At 40.2% G+C, this 18470-nt stretch overlaps 1 protein-coding gene across 2 annotated transcripts in view; it reads right to left on the bottom strand.

Moving 5' to 3' along the window:
* Positions 1-18470, bottom strand: part of LOC122564758 (astrotactin-2-like) — a 1559828-nt gene that overhangs the window by 168178 nt on the left and 1373180 nt on the right. For both annotated transcript variants that reach the window (XM_043719930.1, XM_043719929.1), the window contains one exon: positions 7622-7763. In XM_043719930.1, coding sequence (XP_043575865.1) covers positions 7622-7763 — 142 coding nt within the window. The remainder of the gene's footprint in view (positions 1-7621; positions 7764-18470) is intronic.

The following is an 18470-nucleotide window of genomic DNA, read 5'->3' as shown; positions in this document are numbered from 1 at the left end:
TGGACTTGTTGGGCCGAAGGGCCTGTTTCCACACTGTAAGTAATCTAATCTAATCTAATCTGGGTATTAAAGATGAGTATTAGGCTTAAAGTTATGCCAATTTGTCACAACAGAAAAACATGATTCCAATCGAATATTATGCTTCAAAAGGTCCAAAGTAATATGGAGTACGAGATATTTATATCTTCACACCACATGCTATGATGTAGTGATGATATAATGAGGATGTCTCTTACTGACCTACTGGCAGTGAGACATCACACAGCATGCCTCTTTTTCCAATGATAAACAGCTATCCCAAACACACACATGGTCGAACTTAGGCATATTCTGTCATTTCAATAATTATGCAAACAGGTAAATTAGAATTTACAAAGACTTACATTTCAAACATCAAAGTAATACTTTGGAGGTTTCTCCATTCATCCTGATGTAATGATTCGATACCCACCTGGAGAGATATGCACTGTTCTGTGCTGCACTTGTTTAACAACTTGATTGTCTTGCTCCTAATTGCTGTCACTCAACATGACTGCACAATCATCATCCTCACTCTCTTCAAGTACAATTGGCATGTTATATATTGATCTGAGCTGGGTTTTGACCCTTGTATTGTAGCATATGTTCAGGAATGCATCATATGGTCTGGGCTCGTTGCATATTCTAGAAGCCTCTGCTAGCTTCCAAATACTTGTTTCTGAATTTCTAACTCTCACTTTTTGCCTAGTGTGCAATTTTAGTGGTTCCCTATCTGCTGACTCAAGGTACATCATTTTTAATTCTCCTGTCTCAGAAGAAGAATGTCACATGCCCTGGAATGATAAGACGATTGGTTGCAAGTGGAGGTTTGTTGTTCACACTTGCCATCTGACATAAGTTGCACCTGGGATGGTGATCCTTTTTCTGTTGAAAGTTAAAAATCCAGCAAGACCAGGTTACGGTCCAACAGGTTTATTTAGAAACATAGCTTTCAGAGTGCTGCTCCTTCATCAGGTGATTGTCAGATGAAGGAGCAGCGCTCTGAAAGCTAGTGCTTCCAAATAAACCTGTTGGACTATAACCTGGTGTTGTGTGACTTTTAACTTTGTACACCCCAGTCCAACACCGGCATCTCCAAATCATGACCTTTTCTGTTGGTGTTGCATGAAAAAGCAACAATGCAATGTATGTGCTCAACAAGTGATGATCATTGATTTGATAGTACATCCACATGTTTCATTTGACCATTTGAGTGCGGATAGTGAGATGACAATCTGATTTGGGTCACTCCCCACTCAGTACATAAGTTTTGAAATGATTTGCTAGTGTTTTTAGGCCGTTGTCATACACCATATAACCCGGCTCATCACTGAAGTGAAAATAGCACTGTGTCAGCAACAATCAAGCTCACTCTGCTGCTTAGCCATCAACTCAAATAAAAGTTAGAGAAGCCATTCATCACAAACATGCAGTTTTCACCATGCGCTGTTAAAAGGTCTGTTGCCACTTTCATCCAAGGAGTGGATAGAACCAACACTATGCAGCCATGCAGGCTCTCCGAGGGTTTACATGTGCCGACTGTCATGTTGATGGATTCACTTTCAGTTTCTCCAGCCGCTGTCATGACTGGACCTTGACGTTTCATGTAGAGGCTGGAGAAATCAGAGTGAACGTAGAATGGAACATCATGTGGAAAAAGAGGCTCTCTCCACTGTGAGATTACAAATCTGATACGTCACGTATGCATTTGTGGGTTGTTGAATATTTTGTTTCATCGTAGTACAGTGTACTGACCATGTGCAAGCCTTCTTCTGCAATCAATCCCATATGCCTTTGCTGCAACATGGGCCTGATATCTTGATGTAATGCATTTGGATGAGGACTTGTTTTCTTAGAAAATGACCTATTGTTAGATATAAAGTCCTTCTCTGAAAAAAGGAATAAGCCTTCCCAAGAACTTCTTTAATATTGTCAGGTCATCCCAGGATAATGGCTCTTTTTTTGTAATCTCTTGCAGTTGCTCATCTTCGGCAGCTGCTGACTGTAACTTTTCACACTGGTTCTGGGCAAAGTGTAACAGATTATCATTGAGTCAGTCTTCAATTTTGCAGCCTTGCATTAACATGTAGATCAAAAGGAATACCTTTATCTTTAGGTGGATTAGATCATCTATTCACCACGTCAGTTGTAATTATCTTTGTGCCTTGCTTATATCTCACTTCAAAGACATTTCCTTTCTCCTTGACAAGTAGATGTGGTGTTACATTCATTAGTGATTTGCAGTACATCATCATTTCCAGTGGCTTATGATCTGTTTCAATGGTGAATTTCTTTTCAACTAAGTATGTGTGAAACCACATGATGCTGAATACCAGAGCTAATGTCCTCTGCTCTCGATTGGAATAGTTGACCTGTGCAGATGACAGAATGTTCAAACCAAAAGTAGTCATGTTTTTGTCTTGCAAAAGACATGTGTCTAGGCCTTTTACATGCATTAGTTTCAAAAGGCATGACTTTCCTGGAATTGCTTTATTTCAGGACACCAGATTTTACTGACAGGACTTGCTTAACAGCGTCAAAAATGTAGATGTCCTGCTGAAACAAATCTTGCAGTGGATACAACTGTTCTGAAGTTGGGAGTGTAAGCAAAGTGGAAATTGAAACATTTGAGTCAATAACCCAGATCCTCCTGATCCTGAGGAGCCAGCCTTCAACATCCTAGATCTCACCTGGTTCGGGAAGTAATCCATAGGTGAAGTAAACAGACCCAACAAGGTTTATCTGGCTGATGTTGACCTGGCGTTTTGTGCTATTAAATACTAATCCTTGTTGTTGAAAAACAGTCAACAGAAATTGAAGTTTGAGGTCGTGCTCTGTCTTTGTCTGATCTATTGTTAGTTATGCAAACAGAGCGAGGTACGCTCTCAACAAATTTATCCATGTGCTGCTGCAATATGTCTTGATTTACTAATGGCTTCTGTGGTAACTGTCCAAATGGTATCTTAAGTGTACTGCATTTTTGGGTTTTTCTGTTAATTGGACAAACTTACAATCATTTTCACATCTGCCTTGGAAACAAATCTTGCTCCAGAGATTGAGGATTGAGTTCTGCCAGCATCAGCAGTGTGTGTGGACAACTTTCAAATAAAAGGTTAAAGCACCTTGTGTCTAGGCATATACTTATCTTTCCTTAACATGCACATGATGGAGCCAGACCAATCTATGTGCTTTTGACCTTCTGAATTACACCATTTTGCTCCATTTCATTTAGTTCCACCTGAATCTACACTTATATGTGCACACTGCATTTCCTGGTAGCATCAAGAAATACAGTTACATCATCCTGAAGATGCAATACTGCACTCCCCTTCAGGTTGCCAATAGCGTCAAATCTATCTGGACATGTTTGAAATCATTGACTGATTCAATAGTGTTATGTGAGATCTGTTTCATCACCGTGGTTGTGGTTTAAATCGAATAAATTTTGACTATGACGAAATCTATCCATTCTTGTGGTCTTGCCCCTGCTGGATCATTGGTAGAAAATTTGGCAAGTCAAACTGCACTGGCCCTAAAGTGGAATAAGCTGGAAATGTGTTGCTGGAAAAGCGCAGCAGGTCAGGCAGCATCCAAGGAGCAGGAGAATCGACGTTTCGGGCATGAGCCCTTCTTCAGGAATGAGGAGAGTGTGCCAAGGGTTGAAGAAGCTCTCTTCCTCCCTCTACAAGGTTAAAGAAGCTCTCTTCCTCCCTCTACAAGGACTAGAAGATTTTAACCTACTGCGAATCCTCTTGGCAAGGATGCCTTCCTTGAAGAAGCTCTCTTCCTCCCTCTACAAGGTCTGCTTGGCACACTCTCCTCATTCCTGAAGAAGGGCTCATGCCAGAAACGTTGATTCTCCTGCTCCTTGGATGCTGCATGACCTGCTGCGCTTTTCCAGCAACACATTTCCAGCTCTGATCTCCAGCATCTGCAGTCCTCACTTTCTCCTAAAGTGGAATAATGCCACTTTTTGTGTTCTGAGATAATTTCTCACATTCTGTAAGATGGAGTGTCACTTATTGAGGTATGCCTTTCAGGATGTGTAGTGGTTGGTACTAAGATCCCATTTCAAGTTTAGCTTTTAGCGTGCACCTTTCTGCCTTCTTGAGAATATATGGGACAGAACATTATAAAAGCTTTTGGTTGCCTTATGCCATAAACATGTTGCATGCAGTTAACAATGTGGAAACTTTGGCCAGATTCTGAAATTTCATTTCCGTTTGGTTGACTGTCAATTTCCAGGACATGTTTGTATTTGTACAGCTTTGATGCTCTTCCCTTGCTGCCAATGTTGGGTGTTGTATCATCTCAGAGGCAACATGTAGATGACTCTCATGTCTTGCTTGGCTTTTGAAAACAAATTTCCACGATTCTGTGGTGCACATGCTTTACAGACATCAAGACAAGTTGGATAGCTTTCAAATAACTGTGATAAATTGTGTCTGTTTCAGTTGTTTTAGGTTGGTGGATTTTGCTTACCATTGAGAAAACTGGCTGCATTGAAAGCATGTTACTGTTGTTGGTCTGACACTGATGCTTCATATAGTCCATCCTCAATCAATGCAGAAATGGGCATGAGCCTTTTCCTTACTTAAAAGATTGTCCTCAAAGATTTTATTTGGTGCAGAGACAATGATAAACTCAATGAGCTTCTTTGACAATTCCTCTTCAGAACTGTCACACTTATGCCCTTTGATTCAACTTATTCCAACAGACTGGTCAATAGACTCTTGAGGCTGCTGTCTGTACATCATGAAGTATAAATTGTTAACCCTGAAGTTAATTCTTCCATTTGGGTGGTGTTTGATCATTTCTTAAAGCTTTTGTGGATTTTTTTGATCAGCCATCGCAAGACCAGATATATTAATTCTGCAAAGTCCTTCCTTACCAAGAAAAGAGAGATTTTTAACACTCTTTCCATGTTCATCTCCTGTTTAAGCTGTAAAATCAAGCTGGACATGCTGTTTGAACAGTCATATTTCAGTTAGGGTGTCACTGCCCAATCCATAACAAGATTTCTGCTTTCCACGATTCTGAGTTAAAGATTTTATGGCACCAGCTTAAGCTCTGTGTCCCTGATCTGGTGTCAGTGTGAGTTAAAAACTGCACCTTTCTTAAGAACAAAGATATTGTCGTGCTCTTCTGAGAAGCCATTCCCAATGTAACAACTATCGGGAAAATATTCTAGCCTTTATAGTTTTCCAAGCTGTACAGCACTGGATCTATGTTCGAGCTCAAAACTGCATTTCAAGTTTTTTTATTGCTTTCTTTCTTTTAATTAATAATCTTAAAAATCTATTTTTATCCTGAAAGAAGTTACATCCCAATCAAAAATAAATTATTGGTTAATGTTCTGTCTACTAATCTGTAAAGTTTCCTGAGCTCACAGAAACTGATGCTGTGTAAGGGTGAGAAAGATTTCCTTTGCAAAAACTGTCTGTTGTCCAAAGTTGTTGCCTGATTGGTCCTCAAATAGCTTTCCACATATCTACCACCTATATACTGGATTCTTATACTGATGTTATTTCTTCTACCATGGGGGAGTTTGTCTGCACAATGGTATTTTTCCTGATCTGACAATACTTATATTACCTTCCATGACAGAAGAAAATGGGTGTGGCTATCATAGTGTGGAAACCAACTGACATTTGTTACAACTGATTAATTTACCCAAACATTATATTCCTTAGGTACATAAGTGCCTAGGCTAATATTAGGTTCTGCTTATATGAATAGAACAGGACAATGTCATGCTTCAAGTGAACCAAGATTAGATGGAGTGTGAGATCTTCATATCCTGAGGTCACATGCTATGATACAATCATAACAGGAACATCTCTCTTCCAGACATACTAACAGTGACATATAATGCAACATCTATGTTATTTTTTTAAAAACTTGCATATCAAAAATTTAGGCCTGACAATGGTCAGGCTTAAACAATATCTCCAAGACTCAAGTTAAATTAAAGTGAGACCCAGGGATAATGATACAAAGAGGATGTCCAAACAATCACTTGAAAATAAATTAGAAGTTCAGAGGAGGGTTTAGTTACACACATTTATATTATTGTCTGATTCTTTAAAGATCTTATCATTGCCTCAATAAGAGAAAAAGGTTTGCAACATGGCAAATTTCCTGCAACTTCATTCTGCCATACATGTTCTGCAAGAGCTGCTTTTAAATTTTCACACATGGCTTTATCAACTTAGAAGAGGTCTATCAGCATCTGGCAGCAACGTTGATTCTGCTTTCTTTAAATAGATGCTGCCAGACCAGTTAAGTTTCTCCAGCAATTTCTGTTTTTGTGTAATTTAGAACTTTTGTTTTAAACAGAATTCAATCTTGAGGAATACTAAAAATAGTAAACCTTGGGAATTTATAGGAGGGCATGCAGGTAAAGTTTTTTGCTTCAGATTGGTCTCATTGCATACTCTCAAATAGTTTCTGCACTTATTTCCGGTTTTATTTTTTGCAATTTCAATTTGCTCATATATTCACCGAAATTATTTTAGTGATATCGCTTTGCTTAGAATACAGAAATCATACAACACAGATACACATTTTTCTTAAAGTAGCCATAATCAATCTTTAAACCCAATGGCATAATATCTCATAACCTCGATGGGCTTTGTGACGTGCAAGTAAAATGAGTCAACTGAGAAAAAGAGAACAGAAATGTGCACTTCAGAGCAGAATGAAGAAAAATGAGGCCATCATTAGTGAGTTGTTTTTACATCTGAACATGGTAAAGAGAGGTTGAGATCTCACTCATTTGTAAACATGGGAAAACCTGGCATGCAAACATAAGATTCATCAAATACAAGCCTGCTCACGTCAAACACCACTGAGGAATTCAATCCACTACCAGCAAAAGGAATAAACGCAAAAGTGTAACACTGACATTTATTCAGGTGTGATTTCCAGAACTGTCAGAGTGAGGAAGAATAAAAACACCTTGAGGATGTTTTAAACACAAAGTGCCAAGTTTTGAAAGACTGCCATACGAAGGAAAACAAACTAATCACAAAGCATCTTCCTTGTTATAGAAGAATAGCCATGGAAAGGGAAAATGCTGGCATTAGCAAGTTCTTTGCAAAAGTTTGTAGTGTTAATTCACAATCAAGATTTATGTGCAACTTAACATAATAGCCAAAAGCATTTCTGCAGGTATTGTTGCATGATTATTTTAATTGAAATTACCACCAAAACATTTCTTTGAAAGATCCCATTTGAAAATATGTGTGTTAGGGTTGCCGACACTTGAGGAATATTCAGGGGTTTCCAGGCTACATAAAAATCATGGGGTACTTATAAAAAAGTTGTGCATCTTTGTGGCCTTTATTTTTATTAATTCCGACAATGTTTGAGATCAGAAAAGAAGGCAATTTGGTGAAAGTCAAGGTTTAGCCAATCACTTAGCAACAAACCCATTTGCTTTCCAGTTGGTGTCGTCAACATTGCACATGGAGATGGACCAGTGGAAACAATGTGAGGCAGGGTAAACTGAGATGTAAGGTCATGTGCTAATACCTCCAGGCATACAACGCAGTGTGTGTACAAGTATGCACATGCTTGTGTGTTATTATTTTTTGCTTACTTGTAGAAGCTGTCTGGTTCCAGGCACTTGAAAATTAAAGAGTATGTCGTTGTCTCAGAGGCAATCCCATGGTTTTTCCCCACTACAACACAGGAAGATCCCAGGCCTGAAAGAAGGTCATCTGCAAAGCTCAGAGATTCCCCTGGTAAAAGTGAAACACACAAGAGAGGGAGGACACAAATTAATTAAAAGAAGTCCAGGCAAACAAAGCTTTTTGACATTCATCATGTAAAGTAACTCTGGCATTTCCATGGGCTGTTCCTGTATTGGGGGGTGAAATTGGGTCATCTTTTTTTCTCATGTCTTTGTTTTTTTGTAACTGAATTCTTAAGATCTTTGACAGAAGAAAAACATAAACATTGCTCAGAATTTCTAAAGATGTTTTGCTTTCCTGCAGGCTATTGCTTTGTTAAAGGTTAAATGTGTTCTGGCCTCTCAGCCATTTCGACTTCTTTCTCTTTAACTTTTTGCAAGTGGGATGAAATGCATTAAGTCTATTTTCCTCTGCATTCTTGCTAAATAAAAATAGTCACGTGTGTGCACACATTTCATCTTTATTTAATTTTGTTTTTCCATGTGCGGTCAAATGTCATAAACTTTTGCTGTTTTAATAACCTCATGCTTTAAATGTAAAATATATTTTATGCGCTAAATAATTGGCTTACAAGTATTAAGAGCCTTAATGACAAATAGAGGACAAAAAAACTTTCAGTTTACAGTACAATTGTGTGAGGGTAGGGACACTGTTTCCTTCAGAGTAGGCTGAAGCCATTTATCTTACATAAACAAATGTCTCTAAGCGTGGGATAGAGGTAATGAGCTGCCAGTGTGGGATATATTTGCAGCGTGATGTTATTTACTTTTCATCAATCAGTTCTCTGATTTTACCACCACTGGAAATCCACAGTATTCCCCTTGAAATCCACACAAAGGATCTACAACAGAAATATTACTTTTCAAGTCAAATGTGCATGATGCCTAGAGATTAGTAAGCAATAAGGAATTACATGAATAGTTTTGGAACTCATGTTCACTGGGCTACAAGGGGAGTCTGGGAATTAAATACTAATACAATGAACCATTTGGCTTCCTAAAACAGATGTTTACTGTTAAAGTTTTAATGTGCTAACTTCCAAATGTACACGATGGTGTGACACAAATCCTCTTTCATTTTCTTCCCTTACTTTTTTCAGCTACTTTACGATATTTGTTTCAGCCTGATCATTACCATTTTAGCTATGTCTGCTAATGAATTGTCATTTGAGTGGCACAAGTAAGTACCTCTTCCAGTCCTGCAAAATAACTTACCTTATTTAAGGGTAAGTGATGTAAATCTATGCACAAGCTTATGCCTACTCCATAACCCTAACACTTAGCTTTATTTTTTAACCAAACAATCTCAGTTTAAAATTAAGATCATAAAACCATGAGAAATAAGAACAGGAGTTGGCCATTTGGTCCATCGATTCAACAGGATCATGGCTGATCTGAAAATCTTCATGTCCACTTTCCTGCATTTTCCCCATACACCTTGATTGTCTTACTGATCAAGAATCTATCTCAGCCTTAAATATACTCAAGGACACTGCCTCCACAGCTCTCTATGACAAGGGGTTCCAAAGATTCTCAACGCTCAGAGAAGAAATTCCTCCTCATCTCAGTCTTCAATTGACGCCCTCTAATTCTGAGACTATGCCTTCTGGTCCTAAACTCTCCCATGTGGAAAAACATCCTCTCAGCATTTATCCTCAGCAATCAACAACTGATCAAGTACCAGTTGCCATTTGTGGAAGAAAATTCTAAAATTTTACCCCCTTGTCACATGGAAGGGTTTCCCTCCTGTACTCCACCTTTTATTCTAATATTTATATTATTCTACTTGCTCCCCTACTCCCCTTCCCAAAGGAATCATTTTTGCTCTCGCCACCTAATCTATTCCTCCTACTATCTTGAAAACTTTGTTCAAATCAGCCCTTAATCAACTAATTTCTAAATAATTTAAACTTAGCACGCGCAATCTCTCCTTGTAATTTAATGTTTGGAGTCTAAGAATCATTCTACTAAATTTACACAGTGCTCCCTTCAAGGTAATTATATTCTTCCAAGGACTTGTTCTCACAGTTATCTTTGTATTCAATTGATTCCAGCTTGTAAAGCCTATCTACTACCCAAGCAACAACACAATTACTTCTAATGGGAGGTCTATCCATTGTATCAAACCAACATCATCATGCTGGTTTGAGATGCCAAGGAATTTAGACCCTTTGTGCTTCTCAGACAAGGCCAATGGGATGATCAGAATATTGTAATAAATGCAGAAAACAGCAGACTTTCCTTCAAAAGGAACAAACCAGGATAAGAACCTCCAAATACAGACGTTACAAAACCTGTCCATATACGATCAACCTGTGTAATTATTATCAGGGAAAAACTCCTGAATCATTTCAAAAACAATTGGATGTTTTCATTGAATGGTGATTAGAGTATCACTTAATGGATGAATCAAATAAGCCTAATAATTCTCATCCATAATTATCTTATGATTTTTTTTGAATGGGAAAGGCATCCGATTCTCCCCTTACTACATGTACAAAATTTCCACTGAACAGGATTCACAAGTGGAAACTTTCAACTGCTCTTTTGTTGTCCAGATCATTGACATGGGTTCTCATGGTGCAGTGGCAGTATTCCTACCTCTGAGCCAGGAGGCCTGTTCAAGTCCCAGGAGCAGGAGTTCAAGTCCCACCTACTCCAGAACTGTTGTAACATATCTAGACAGGTTGATGAATAGTTTATCTCCAAACTTTGAGTGTCTTGAATAGCCAACTGCTAACCAGATGGAGATAAGGTAACCACAGAGTAGGCCTGGAATTGGGCCTGTGTTCAAGACATTACATGAGACAGCAAAAAAATAAAAACCAAGAGGCCAAAGACCATTCATCTATCTAGAGGCTTATCGTGCCATATAAAATTATCTCCAATGAATGATTGACCTCCTGCAGAAAACTAGCAAATGCTGATCAGCACCTTCAAAATGACTGACCATGATACAATAGGAATGATCCAAAGATATAGGCCGATTCTTTTTTCCAGTGTGGCAGTAGCCATGTTGTTGTGCTAGAATACGAGGAACCAAACTTGTTTCAGCCTTCTAGTTGAGGTCGGACTTGGTTCAGTAGCAATCTGGTTAGACAATTCACTGTTGAGCACTAGATCTCCATGCCTTGAAGGGAGAAGATCCTGCCTTCATGAGCCGCCGACAGTTCTTCAGTTCCAGCAGTGCCCCAGCGGAAGGTGGTAACTGGTCAGACATTACCCGAACCACAGCAGCATCTTGGGTACCCTCCTAAGTAGACTCAGACAGTGAGGCAGACCTCAGTGAGGTGGGGAGTACAATGTTTGAGGACATTGGTGATAGTGGTGATGGTTCTGCCCTTTCCTATTGCTGGCGGTAGAGAGGGTTGATAAGGAGGGAGAATCCATGGGTCGCAGACATAATCACCTAAAAGCTTGAAGAGAAGCCCTTCTGTTTTACTGGGTATTCTCACTGTCTGGTAGCAGTCTAACAGTGGGAAGATATTTTTAAGTGCCCCCTCATTATACGGGATGTGTTTTGGACACTTAAGGGTCTCGCTGGTGCAATGAGTGTTCCTTGGTGTTATGAAGACAATGGATACTCCTAACCCTACCTTCCTTCCAGATTCATTGGAGCCTCTCACCATCACCTCCCTAGTTCCCAGATCCCATTAAACTTTCAGCCAATGCAAGGAAACTACTGGATCCATGTGCTTTGTGACGTAAAATGCATCCATCCAATCATGGCTTTGTCTGCCCATCACCATTTGTTCCATTCCCTTATCCCCTTTCCTCCTGAGTTTCTGCTCTTAGACCGAATATTCTCTTTTATCAAAAATGCTAATGATGTCAGAAATCCCACTGTTGACAGAAAAAGAAAACAGAGCTCATAAGACCATCTCCGCCATAAAGTAGGATGGTCTCCGTAAGGATTGGAGAGTTTAAGCTATCGGGAAAGGATGAATAAGCTGAGGCTGTTCTCCCTGAAGTGGAGAGAGTGCGTGATTCTGTAGAGGTTTATAAGATCATGCAGGGCATGGACAGGGTGATAATTCACAGAACTAGCAGAAAGTTATTCAACTTCCACTACCTTCAAGCCAAAACCAAAGTCACCCCAACTAGTGTCATTGAGCTGCAGTAGTCAGATGATGCTTTCATCTGTGCAATTCAGAGGATGCCCTCCAGACCATTGTCAGCACCTTTATGGAGTCAGATGAGAGCACTGGTCTCACCCTGAACTTCTGCAAGACAAATGTCCTCCACCAACCTGGCCTGACATTGTGGAGTGAACCTCTGATCATCAAGAGCCACTGGGGGTGGGGGGGGCCTTAGAGAATGTTGACCACTTCCAAAACCTCAGGAGTGTCCTGTCAGCCAAAGCAGCTCTTGACGAAGAGATCCAGAATTGTTTCCAGTAAGCTAGTACAGTGTTTGCCCACCTGAGGAAAAGGGTGTTTGAGTACAATATCAGATTCAACACCACGCTCATGGTTCACAGAGCTGTGATGGTTCCCACCATCCTGTATGGCTCTGAGACATGGACTGTCTATGACAGACACCTCAAGGCTGTGGAGCAGTATCACTCATGCTGCCTGTGCAAGATCCTGCAAATCCGCTGGGAAGAGAAACACACCAACACCAGGATCCTTGACCAGGGGGACAACATCTCCAGCGTCAAGGTACCGACTCCACATTGTTCAACTACGGTGATTAACACAAGGCTCCCCAAGCAGGTACTCTACTCCCAGCTCCAGGTTGGTAGGCAAGCCCCAGGTGGACAGTCAAAACACTTCAGGGATACCCTCAAGGCCTCACTGGGGAAGTGTGGCATTCTCACAGACACCTGGGAATCACTGGTTCAAGAGCATCGGAGGTGGAGAGGGGGTATCCAGGAAGGCACAAGAACCTCGAGACTTGCCATCGGGAAAAAGGGAAGACAGGCGGAAATAGAGAAAGGAGTGCACTGCCACACTTACCCCCCTTCCCGTTACCACCACCTGCCCAAGTGTAACATAGCCTGCAGTAGCCTTCATTGATCTGTTCAGCCACCTAAGGACTCACCCTGAGAGTCATCCTTATCTGCCAGGGACCACCAAAGAAACAATTGAACAGATAAGGTGAATAGCCAAGGCCTTTTTCCCAGGTTAGGGGAGTCCAAAACTAGAGGGCATAGTTTAAGGTGAGAGGGGAAAGATTTAAAAGGGACCTAATGGACAACCTTTACACGCAGAGGGTGGTGCATGTATTGAACAAGCTACCAAAGGAAGTTGCAGAGGCAGGTACATTTATAATACTTAAAGGCATCTGGATGGTTATATGAATAGGATAGGTTTAGAGGAATATGGGCCAAATGCTGGCAAATGGGACTAGATTAATTTAGGATATTTGGTGGGCATGGACAAATTAGACTGAGCAGTTTGTTTCTGTACTGTATGACTCTTTATGTGTGACAGTCAAATCCTCTAGGAAGCGAACTCAAGGAGTGAATGGCTGGACTTGGTAATTTATTTTGGCAGCAAACTCCAGCCTATGAAATGTTGTCAGTGCGAAATATTGACGGGCTTATTATATCATGCAGTTCTCTGTTTAATAGATAAATGTGTTCACAATACAACTCACAGCGAGGTTCCACAAGGAGCCTGCAGTGAATATGAATCTATTTTTAATGGTATTGAGGGAGGAATGTTGGCAGGCACAGCAGCAGAACACACTGCTCTTTTTCCAAACACCATCACAGTGTCAACAACTTTCAGATGAACAGGTAGATGACACTTGAATTTGACATGTCAGCTAATGGCTGGTAATTTCAACAATGCATTGCTCTGTCAGTACTGCATAATAGCGTGTGTCTAAATCATCAGCTCAGGTTCTGGGCAAGGGTCAAAGTGCAAAGCCTCATGCTGCAGAGGTAAAAGTGCTACCAGCTGAAGGAAACGAACACTAGAAAGGACAAAGTTAAAAATCACACAACACCAGGTTATCGTCCAACAGGTTTAATTGGAAACACTAGCTTTCAGAGCACTGCTCCTTCATCACCCCAGTCCAACACTGGCTCCTCCTAATCATGACAAGAAGAGGAGAAAGCCCAGTTTCCCAATCTTGACTTATGTGTTCAGGGAATTTACCTTTGGGAAGATGGATGATGCCTAATTTGTATGGAATTCATTTTATACTGAACCCCTTTCTGATGAAGAGCCCAACTTTGGTTTCCCTCGTTGATGAAAAGTGAGGAGAAGAAATAGGAAAGAAGATTTTTTAAAAAAATTCTAGTGGATAAAGGTGAAATATTTGTTGAGACAAAAAGGTAAGCAGTTTTTGTAACCTTGTTGCATTTGGACCTCCACACAAACCAACTAAATGAATTAGACACATGCATTTCATATTGGCCTGAATGGTTTCAGGGATGAGTAACTTTAGTTACGTGGGTAAATTGGAGAAGCTTTGATGGAAATAGTCAAAATCTTGGAGATGGGATGTCAAGGCTGAGCAAATAGAGAAAAGCTTCCTTTTGGCAGAGCATTGGAAAACCAAAGGAGACAGAGTTCAGGTCATTGGTAATGGAACCAAAGGCAACATGAGAAAACTTTTTACACAGGGACTGGTAAAGTACATTGTTTGGAGTACAGTGCGAGTGAATTCAATTGTGTCTTTCAAAAGAGAATTTTCACAAACACCTGAAGATAAAAAAAAATACAGAACTTCAAAAAAATGGCAGGAGAGAACAAACTAGTGTCATGAACCTCGCTGATGTTATGATTGGACAAATCATAAGCCACACTAAAATCTAGCTTGCTAGATTATATTTTGCTTTGGTTTAGTTTTAACAACGTTATCTTTTGCTGATGCATATCCTATCTTTTATAATCCTTTCCAAAACTTTTCCTACAACAGACTAAGGCTCACTGGTCCATCATTACCTGGGTCACCTCCACTGCCCTTCTTGAACAAGGGCACAACATTTGCAATCATCCAGTCCTCTGGGACTAAACCTGTAGACAATGACGACTCAAAGGTCAAAGGTCAAAGCTAAAGGCTCCAACACCTCTTCTCTAGCTTTCCAGAGAATCCTTAGATAAATTCCATCTGGCCCAGGGGACTTGTCTACTTTCACTCCTTCTAGAATTGATAACACCTCTTCCTTACGAACCTCAATCCTTTCGAGTCTAATATCCCAAATCTCATTCTTCTCCTCTACAATATTCTCCTTTTCCTGAGTGAAAACTAATGAGAAATATTCGCTTAGCACCTCTCCAATCTCCACAGGGTCCACACTCAACTTCCCACTTCTGTCTTTGATTGGCCCTATTCCTACCCTAATCGTCCTTTTATTCCTCACCTACCTTTCGAAAGCTTTAGGGTTCTCCTTTATTGTATTTGCTAAAGACTGCTCATGTTCTCTCTTTGCTCTTCTTAACTCTCTTTTTAAATCCTTCCTAGCTGATCCGTAACTCTCCATCGCCTCATATGAACCATCTTGTCTCATCATCACATAAGCCTCCTTTTTCCGCTTAACAAGAGATGCAATTTCTGTGGTAAACCACAGTTCCCTTACCTTAACACTTCCTCCCTGCCTGACAGGGACATGCTTATCAAGAACAAGTAATATCTGTTCCTTAAACCAGCTCCACATTTTGATTGTCCCCATCCCCTGCATTTCGCTACCCTATTCTATGCATCCTACATCTTGCCTAATTGCATTATAATTGCCCTTTCCCCATTGATAATTCTTGCCCTCTGGCATGTACCTATTTCTTTCTATCACTAAACTAAACATAACTAAATTATGGTCATTCTCTCGAAACTGTTCACTTACCACTAAATCAAACACCCGGCCTGGTTCATTACCAAGCACCAGATCCAATGCGGCCTCCCCTCTTGTTGGCCCTTCGACATACTGTGTCAGGAAACTCTCCTGTACACATTGGACAAAAACTGATCCATCCAACATCCTAGAGTTATAGCATTTCCAGTCAATGTTGAGGAAGTTAAAGACCCCATAATGACCATCCTGTTCCTTTCACTCCTATCCAAAATCATTTTGCCGATCCTCTCCTCCACATCTCTGGAACTCTGTGGAGTCCTACAAAAATCTCCCAGCAGTGTGACCTCTCCTCTCCTGTTTCTAACCTCAGCCCATACTACCTCAGTAGACGAGTCCTCATCAAAAGTTCTTTCAGCCACCGTTAAACTGTCCTTGACCACCTTCCCTGTTCTTTACCCCTCTTTACCACCTTCCCTGTTCTTAATGAAAGATCTAAACCCTAGAACTTGCTCTATCCATTTCTGACCCTGCTCTATCCATGTTCCAAAATGGCCACATCAAAGTCCTAGGTACCTATCCATGCTGTAAGCTCACCTACCTTATTTCGGATACTTCTGGCATTGAAGTAGACATACTTCAAACCAGCCTGCTATCTGCCAGCACACTCCTGTACAATCCTATTAATCCTAAAACACTCCTTTTTAAATTAAAAATTATATCAACAGCTTTTTGTATCGCACCCAAAGCACAAGCTTGGTACAATACACAAAAAACATGCCCTATGAAGTACCTAAAAACACCATTCATACGGTACTCACAGAAATGTCTCTGTCTCCAATACTTCAATAGGTTTAAATCACTTTTGACTTTAACTTACAGAGGAGAAATACTGATAGGCTTTTCATGGACATATATCCTTTTCCTATACATCCAAAGTTAAGCATTTACATAAATAAGTAACCTCTTCAGGGTTTTATCCCAACACTTCAGGCATGGGACTAACACTAACTCTCTGATCTAATGTAAACTAGTTTCATTACATGATTCTCTTCTCAGGAGCTCAAGTCTATACTAGCATCTTTAATTCACAGCACTGCTCAAACCCACTCTCAGCTCTGAGCATATCTTTTAAACTTAAAAAAAAATCCTGATCTTCTAAACTGAAGCTTTTTTCTTTTGCTTGGTTATAAAATTCTACCAATGTCCACAGAAACCTATCAATTTGAATACTAGGCCTGAAAAGGGGTTTTAAAATAAATCATCATGGCTACAGAAATACAATTCATTATTAATATCAGGCACATAAACCTATATGTTAAGAACTCAAAAGCGAACACCCGAAATTGGAATGAATTATATTGAAAATGTATATAAATCACACAGTCCATTTCACACCAGCAGAATTGCTCAAAATGCTAAGTGGCTCCATGTGTGCTGTAAGCATTCTATAATTTTATTTCTGACATTTCCAATGAATTTCATCACATAGAAAAATACAGCACAAGGAAGCTACAAATTAACACATGTAGCTTGTCACTATTGTATTCCAAACAAAAATTCCAGTCAAATGACAAATGAGCAAAAAACTATGGCCACGAAACACTGAACAACAATGACAACAACCTGACATAGAATCCGTGGAGAAAGGAACAGAAGGAGGCATTTGATCCCTCGAATCTGCTGTGCTATTCACCGAGATTGTGTTGAAATTCTACCCTAATACCATTTTCCTGCACTATCCCCAAATTCCTTAAAAATATTAATGCAATATTTAGAAATCTATCAATTTCTGTCCTTAATATACTCAATGACTGAGGTTTCATGGCCCAAAAGGGTGGAGAATTCCATTGATCCATCACCATCTAAGTCGAGAAAATGCAGGCTCAATCTCTCCTCATAACACCAACATCCCAAGGGTCAGTCTGGTGAATCTGTCGCACATGCTCTCTGACAATTACATCCTTTCTTTGGTGAGAAGGCCAAAAGTAAGCACAATACTCAAAAGCAGTCACCCCAAAAGCTCTATACACTTCAGCAAGGCATCTTTACTCTTGTTCTCAAATCACCTTTCAATTAAAGTCAACATATCAGTTCTCCCCTGTTGCTTGTTGCACCTGCATGTTAGCTTTTAGTGACTTATGAACAAAGACACTTAGGTCCCTTTGAACATCAACATATTCCAATCACTCCGCACATACAAAATGGTCTGCATTTCTGTCTTATCTACCAAAGTGGATAACTTAGCATTTTCTTCACATTATATTTGATTTACCATAGCCTTGCCCACTAACTTAACTCATCTAAGTCTTTGTAAAACCACTTTGCATCCTCCTCACAACTCACACTGCCATCTAGTTTCGCGTCATGAGCAAACCTGGAAATATTACATTCAGTTCCTATGTCCAAATCATTGATACAAATTGTGAATAGCTGAATCCTAAGTACTGATCCTGATCATTATGATATTCCAACAGTTGCAAAGTGCCAACCTGAGAATGACATGTTTATTCTTACTCTCTGGCCAGAATTCTTTTCAGCCATGTTTTTTTTCTGAAGGGATTTCATGGTAGAGTGTAATCATGTGTCATAGCAATATTTTGCAAATTACCTTCTACTCCTCTCCCTCATTAATCATGCATCCTGCCTCATCCTTCTCATGCAAGTATGTGGCAGGACATGTGAAATATCCATTACTATCAGAACTTCTACCTGGGATAGCACACTGGCTCTGTAGTTAACACTGCTGCCTCACAGTGCCAAGGTTCCTGCTTCAATTCTGGCCTCAGGCGACTGTATGTGTGGACATTGCACATTCTCCCTGTGTCTGTGTGGGTATCCTCCAAGCGCTCCGGTTTCCTCCCACTGTCCAATGATGTGCATGTTGGGTGGACTGGCCATGTTGAATGGCCCATAGTGACCAGGGATGCTAGGTTTCATGGGTTAGACATGGGAGAAGTAGGGATAGGGTACAGAGGTGGGTCTGGGTAGGATGCTGTTTGGAGGGTCAGTGTG

Source organism: Chiloscyllium plagiosum, chromosome 30, assembly GCF_004010195.1.
Source record: "Chiloscyllium plagiosum isolate BGI_BamShark_2017 chromosome 30, ASM401019v2, whole genome shotgun sequence".
NCBI classification, from domain to species: Eukaryota; Metazoa; Chordata; class Chondrichthyes; order Orectolobiformes; family Hemiscylliidae; genus Chiloscyllium; species Chiloscyllium plagiosum.
Note: the sequence above shows the minus strand (reverse complement) of the source record. Positions and strands in the feature narration are given on the sequence as shown.